The sequence below is a fragment of the Vombatus ursinus genome, unplaced genomic scaffold (genome assembly GCF_900497805.2).
Source record: "Vombatus ursinus unplaced genomic scaffold, bare-nosed wombat genome assembly UNPS02014599.1, whole genome shotgun sequence".
Lineage (NCBI taxonomy): Eukaryota > Metazoa > Chordata > Mammalia > Diprotodontia > Vombatidae > Vombatus > Vombatus ursinus.
Genome location: NW_020954377.1, coordinates 688,754 through 696,300, shown reverse-complemented (window position 1 = coordinate 696,300; position 7,547 = coordinate 688,754). Strand labels below are relative to the sequence as shown.

General features: G+C 44.3%; 1 protein-coding gene across 1 annotated transcript in view; it reads right to left on the bottom strand.

Moving 5' to 3' along the window:
- The window catches only part of LOC114042549 (interleukin-36 alpha-like), a 9,682-nt gene extending 2,234 nt beyond the window's left edge, over positions 1-7,448 (bottom strand). The window contains exons 1-4 of the mRNA XM_027861236.1: positions 7,271-7,448; positions 6,266-6,318; positions 2,392-2,499; positions 290-426 (exon numbers count right to left, since the gene is read on the bottom strand). Coding sequence (XP_027717037.1) covers positions 290-426; positions 2,392-2,499; positions 6,266-6,299 — 279 coding nt within the window. The 5' untranslated portion in view covers positions 6,300-6,318; positions 7,271-7,448. The remainder of the gene's footprint in view (positions 1-289; positions 427-2,391; positions 2,500-6,265; positions 6,319-7,270) is intronic.
- Between the last annotated feature and the right edge of the window lie 99 nt (positions 7,449-7,547).

The following is a 7,547-nucleotide window of genomic DNA, read 5'->3' as shown; positions in this document are numbered from 1 at the left end:
ATGGATTTATAAAAGGTTTATCACATGCCAGAAAACATATAAAACAAAGCTGGAAAGCATATGGAGGGTGGGTGTAGTTTGGAAATGGCCAGGACATGGCATGATGACCTGGTTTTTAGCATGATAAGGCAAAAGCTTATTTATCACAACCCAAGAGATTTCATTGCCACCTGGATGACCACATGCTGGTGACACTTTCTAGTGGATTCTAATTCAAGTATTGGCTGCATTAGGTGACCTCTGAGATCCTTTTCCACTCTGAAATTCTCTGAGATGCTATCAAACTCACCTTCAGCTCCAGTGTGGGCTGCCCTCCACTCTCTTCACAGCACAGACACAGTTTAGGGTCTACTATGCCCAGGTAAATAGGACTGCCTTTGCCATTTTCAAGAGACATATCTCGGCATGGTGTGCTCGTGAGTATGGCTGGGAATACAAGAATCAGTGACCACACAGAGTGAAAAAAGTATAAGGAAAAAAAATCCATTCCTGACAAAGAGGAAGATGATGGAGGAGGCCACCATCTATCTAAAGAAAAAGCAGGGGAATGCCACAGTTGGACTTCAGCTTTAGGGATATTGAATTGAAAGTGTCTAGGGAAGGGAACGGAAGGAATGTGAAGTGACTATGTCTATGGGAATCTTCCATTCATTCCTAGATGGAGAGGTTATCTGCTCAATGGTCTAGTCCTCATAGTGATTCAATTTTTCCTTTGCACTTTGGAAGCCCTGATAGGAATTCTAGCTCCTAAATTTGAGCACAGTCCTGCAAGGAAGCATGCCAGGGGGAGGGACTTCTGACCTCACAAAAGAGCAATCTCCCACACTGTTGCTTCAGCCATGCCTGCAATTTACCTCCTCTGATTTCCCTTCAGGTAGCACCCTAACTAGGCAGGCTTGGTAGTTCTCTGAAAGATACTCCTGTTATGCTGTGTATGGTATACATGAAGGAGATAGGATTCCTGATTAGCTGAAAAAAATCTCACAGAGAAGTAGAGAAATGGAGAAACACAGAGGTGAAATGGTAGAGAAGGGATTGATTTTTGGCAAACAGGAGATGCCCAGGACGAGCTAGCCCCCCAATATGTGTGTTCATTGATTCCCAGAACCTGTACTCCCAAAGGCTACAAAGAGCAGACCTCTGGGGTGAGATTGTTCCTTCCTTGGTGGAGATGAGATTTCCCCTCCATTCCAAATCCCACAGACCACTAACCCATATCTATTCTTTCACCCAAACTAACTGGTATAACTTCCCCAATTACTGTTTGCTTTGATAGTTATTTTTGTTCATTATACATGATCATCTTTGATGCAATTAACATTTTGTGGAATGGGATATAAGGTGGTTGAGATTACATTAACTGGTACCCTCTTGTTCTAGGGGACGACTACTTACTCCCAGAGTGACTAGCAAAAGTAGCTTTTATCCTAAACACCAAGAAAGCATTGTACTTCTAGAGGGCAAATATCTGATTTCAATAGATAAATATAAATTGTGGCCCCATACTCCTCAGGAAGATTGGAGAGTGAAGGAGTAATCACCCAATCACACCCATCCCCACCTTGTCACAAAGACAATAGTGGCAATATTCCTAGGAGATGTGGAGTGTGGCATTCCATATCCCAGATCCATCCACTCAACATGCTCCCTGGAACATTAGGGTCCAGTTCAACTTGCTACCATAAAGTTATAGACTTGGACCTAAAAAGACTTTATGGGTCATCAAATTTGACCCCCTCATTTTACAAATGAGGAAAATGAGGCTCACAGAACCTCACTTATATCTGATGACTGTCCATGAAGACGACACGATTAAGTGGCTAAGGAAAGAATCTAACACAGTTCTCCCTAATGCCAAGTTCATTGCTCTATCCACTGTGCCACCCTAGTTGGCCTGTAAAGAAATGCCATATGGAGGAGGGCCCCAACCTCTTTCCTGGATGTCAGCAACCTAGGTCAAATCCATTTGCTCCATCCCTGTGCTCCACTCTGTTCCTCTCCTCCCATTACCCCTCCTCCCAGTCCCATTCTTCTCATAATTCCCTGGCATTAGCACCCTCCCAGCTTGGATTGCAAAAGATCAATCAACTTGAGTTTCTCCTCCCTCATCCATCCTCCCTAAGCATTGTTCTAGTGCACTTTTGTCTCTGACTTCATGGAACAGCACAGTTTTACTCTAACAAAAGCCAGCCTGCCTCTTCCCTTACCATCTGTCAGTGACTGGTATAGGACTTTACCCTTTTCCCACCATTTCTACCTAATAACTGCCCAAGTCATTCCTCAAATTATTGGAACTACAGGTATCTGTCCTGGGAGACGCTATAAAGAGAGGGTCATCCAAAGCATGAGACTATCAAAGAAAGAGAAAATAAGGTCAGGTTTCCTACTCACTTGGGTGCACCACTCCATCATCAGGAACTGCTATGAGGGTCTTGTCTTGAAGGACCAAGACTTGCTGATGGATGTCACGAATTTTCTTGAGGTTAGGTTTATCTATTGCTTTCAAATGAAAAATGTTACAATGTAAATGTCATTGGCTGATGAAGATTAAAGCTGATTTAATGGGTTGGTTTCCAGTAGATTGCTTATTCTCATCAAGCACATGGAGAAGGATGGACTGATGTTGATGGAATATAGCCCTCCACAGAGTCCACACACCACCACTTTCTCTCTATACATAAATCCCTACTCTGATGACAAACGAGCTGTGATCCTGAAGGAGGAAACTGCAGAATTTCAGAAGTGGAAGGGGACCCTGAGTCGATCTAACCAACCCACGCCCAAATGCTAAGGACATCTAGCAAACATCCATTTTTTTAAGAGAACCTTTAATGCAGAGGACCCCACCACATCAGGAGACAGCCCAGTTCTGCTTTGGGACAGCTCTAATTTTTGGAAGGTTTTTTCTGACACTGAGTCTAAATTTACCTCTTTGTAAACTATGCCTTTTACTCTTCTTGTTGTCTTCATGGGTCTAATCTTTCTCCCCAGGGATGGCTTTATATACTTAAAGACAGTGATCATCTCCCCACTGAGTCTTCTTTTCTCCAAGCTGAACCTCCCCAGTCTCTGTAAACCGTCCTCATGTGGCATGGACTTGAGGCCTGTCCCTCATCAAGCTACCCCCATCTGGCTGCCTCCAGCTTCTCAACATCCTCCCTCATGCCTTAAAAGGAACACAACCTTCCAGGTGGGAGAACAGAGTCATAATTGCCTCCTTATTCCTGGAAGCTGTGATTGATTCTCTCAAAGCATCCTTATATCCCATCAGGAGTATGTATGTGTGTGGGTGTGAGTATGGGTGTGAATGGGTGTTTGCCTGTCATAATCTCAGTGCTGTCGATATCAAGACACTGAATTGGGCCTCCCTTCTCTGAGTACTCTCCAATTTATTGATGTCCTTACTGAATGAAAACCCCAGGTCTTTTTTAGGCAAACTTGATTTATCCATATCATCTAGTGCTGGTTATGACCATTTTTTAAACCTAAATGTAGGACTTGACATTTATCCCTGTTATATTGATTATTATTAGCATGAAACCAATGTTCTATCCTGCCAGTATCTATTTGAAACCTGATTTTATGCTTCTGTGTATTGACTACCTCCCCTGGCTCTGTTACCACCTGCAAGCTTGAGAAGCATCCCATCTGTCATTGATAAAATTGTTTAACAGCCCAGGGTCAAGAACAGATCCGTGGAGTACTCCACTAGAGAACTCCTTCCAAGTCCACTTCAAAAAAATTTGGATTTGTTGTTGCTCAAGTCATGTCTGACGACCCCATTTGGGGTTTTCTTGGCAAAGATACTGGAGTGGTTTGCCATTTCCTTCTCCAGCTAATTTTACAAATGGGGAAACTGAAGCAAATAAGGTTAAGTAACTTGCTTAGGGTCATACATCTAGTAAATGTCTGACATTGAATTTGAACTCAGGTCTTCCTGACTCCAGGACTGAGCTATCCACCTAACCATTAATAAATCCTCTTTTCAGTCCAGCCATCCAAACAATTCTCAATCCATCTGGATTCTAATTGTCCTGTAATAAAGGCAGAATCTATCTCTCCCCACAAGAATAGCATGAGAGCTTTTATTGGCTTTACCAAATTCAGCTGAATTCTAACTGTGGCATCTCCCCGATCTTCCAGTCCAGTTACTCCACTAAACAAGGAAACAAATTTAGAATCACATGACTCGTTTTCGTTAAAGCCGTGCTAACAATCTGTGATCACCTCTTCTTTCTCTAGTTGTTCATCCAGCATCGCTTGAATGGTTCTCTCTACAATTTTGTAGAAATCCAAGACACTGGCCTATAGTTGGCAGAAAAGATCCTATTCTCCACCCTTTTGAAGGAAATCAGGATGCTTGCCTTTCCCTGGGCCCTCTGCATCATGGCCATTCTCCAGGATCTTTCAGATTTCACTGCCAGTGCCTTCCCCACATCTGCCAAGAGGTAGCTTACTTGGACCAAGTAACTTAAATTCAAGAGTAGCTCTCTTAATATCTTTTTGCTTACCTTGGCTACCCACTCCTAATTAACCATTAATGTAGAAATGTACAATTGAACCTAGAATGTCTCCATTCCTGGAGGGCTTGGTGTCAGCAGGGAACTGCATGAGCCTAGGACAGGCTTTCCCCTACCCCACCCTGGGATCCCAGACAAGCATGCTTGGGGGAGGGAAGGTGGCATAGCCATATCTCACCTTTTGGTTCAAGTGGTTTTCCTTCACCTGAAAAATAGCGAAAGCAGAAACACAAAATTCTAGGCACTGTGTTATTTCCAGGTTAAACAGGACATGATATCCTTCAATCAATCAATCAATAAGCAGTTCTGCTATACGATAGATCCCATGCCTGCCCGTAAATTCTAACAGAGGAGACAACATGCACACATATAGACAGTTCTCTTTATGTGAGTGGATTGGTTGGCAGTCATGTGAATTTGCCTCGGACTTGGGGAAAGGGAGGGATGGAGGCAGAAAAGTGGCTGCAAATGGGGCTCCCTCCCATGGAAGGAATTGGCCAGCACCCAGTTCAAGGACTGGGACAGAGAAGCAAGAACAAGAGCCAGAACATTCAGGGAGCAGGGCCAGAACCTAGAGGAAGAACAGGGAGTGAGAGACATGTGAGGGTCAGATGGACACAGACAGGAGAGGACAGACATGCTCTTCTGGAGGGAAGTCAAACAGGAGGCAGATGGGCAAGACAGGCCAAGGTCTTCTCTCTCAGCACAGGAGGTCTCAAGCCAAGCCCTCCATCCCAACACAGCACTGGAGGAGGGAGTGGGGGGGGGGGGTCTCTCCTACCTCCGACCTTCTGCTTTCTCTAGGAGGGTTTTATTTTTAGGGGGCTTTTTGTTTTTGGTGGGGGAGGGAGGGAGAGAGGCCACAGAGCACCCACAGCAACAGGCAGAAGGGGGGAGAGGGAGCAGAGTCCTGCACGGTAAAGGTAATAAAGGGACTTTTTATGAAATGTGGATTTCTTTCAGAATTCTTTAAGAAAAGTCAAATTTGAGTAAATTTATGTAAAGTGATAACTCTCTGTATAGGAAGATACAGAATATATACAAACTTAGTTTAAGGTAGTTTGGGGAGGGAGAGATACCAGCAGCCAGGGGCAATAAGAAAGCCTCTGCCACAGGCACAGGTGAAAATAAAATGCAATGGGACACGCAAGGGTCTTCCATACACTGGTTAGAATTTAGGGGGCTCTCATGTGCTCCCATATGCGTGACTTCTGGATTCTCTAAAATTGGTCTGGGCAAACTTCTCACCCCACAGTGACCTTTAGCCTTCTCCTCTCCAGGATGTACACAGATCATGGATGCAAAGCTGGAAAAAATCTTAGTGATCATCAGGTCCAACCCATCTGGCAAAATCCAGCCTCAGATACTGACCAGCTGAGTGACCTTGGGCAAGTCATTTAACCTTGATTTGTCTTAGTTTCCTCAATTATAAAATAGGGATAATAATAACATCTACCTCCCAGAGTTGTTGTGAGGATCAAATAAGAAATTATTTGTAAAGCACTTAGCACAGGGCCTGACATATAGTAGGTGCTATATAAATGCTGGATGTCGTATAACACTATTATATGAGGAAACTGAGGCCCAGGGATATTAAATGATTTCTCCAAGAGCACATGGGCAATAAGCATCACAGGGAGAATCTGAACCCAGAATCACTAACTTCAGAACCAGTGAGAGCCCTTGGCATTGCCCCACAGCTAACTAGACTGAGAGCCAATGTTGTCCGCCACATTGTTGCTTACCTTGAGTATGTACACTGGGGTCAGTTTCACTCATGGTATGATTCTCTCTGCTCCTGTAAGGATAGATTAAAGGTACGTGATTTGAAGGACTTTCTTCAGGGTTACACCCAGGTATAGCCCCATACTGAACTTTATCTCATCACCTCTGTCCAGAGAGGTATGGGTGATGAAGGAAGGAAACAAGCATTTATTAGGAACCTTAATAAACAGAGCTTAATAAATGCTTATTTCCAGTCCTCTCTTCCCTATACACTATGGGCCAGGCTAAGCACTTCACAAATGTTTCTGTGCCAAGTCTTTTATAAATATTATCTCATTTTTTCCTTACAACAACCCTTGGAAGTAAGTGCTGTTATCATTCCCACTTTACAATTAAGGAAACTAGATTGAGGCAGATAATGATTTAAGTGACTTCCTCAAAGTCAAATAGCTAACAGTGTTTGAGGTCAGATTTGAACTTGGGTCTTCCTGCTTCCAGGCACAGCACTCTAGCATGCCACTTAGCTCTGCTAGGGTGAGGAAACCCCCTGGGTCATGGTTTGGCAGGCCATGGCTACTGGACTAAAGAGATTCACAGATGGCTCATCTTCCCTGGCACCCCAGGGCACTCCACTCAGCTTTCTCAGCAGGGATCTCCCCATGACCACAGGTATTACCTCCAATGTCCCTCAGAGCAACAGGTGGGACAGCAGACCAGCCCTCAAGAACATGCTCCCATTCAAAGATCCCACCAATGTTGCAACTTTCCCACCACAGGCAAGCAAGTCCCTAAGAGTTTCCACACTGAACCTGACTCATCAGCCATCAGTACCCACTCCTAGTGAGCAGAGAAGGGATATGCTACCTTCGTGGCCCATAGTGGACCCTATTAAGGAAGACAGAAACATTCTGATAATAGAAATACTTAGGCTCACACCCACACCCATCCCTGGAATCCAAGGGATAGCAATGAGAGGAAGATCCAGAGATAGATGATTTTCAGCTACAAGAAGAATCAAAGGTTACCTGGTCCAACCACTCTCTTCAATTTTCTTGAGTTCTTGGGCTGTGGTGGTTTCTTTAAGCTCCAATGAGATTTTCTGGGGCTGCTTGCCTTTTATCCAATTGAAGAATTGGGTGGTTCTGTAGCTTGGGTGGGGACAGCTCCTACCTTAGAACTTAAGGAAAAGTATCTGAGGCTGTTCCTAAGGATGCCAGGGAATATATAAGAGGTGGTTGGGTGGGGAGGCTGAGGACAGCAGCAGTGGGAGGAGCTGGGCTGGGCCCTGAAAGTTCCACCCTA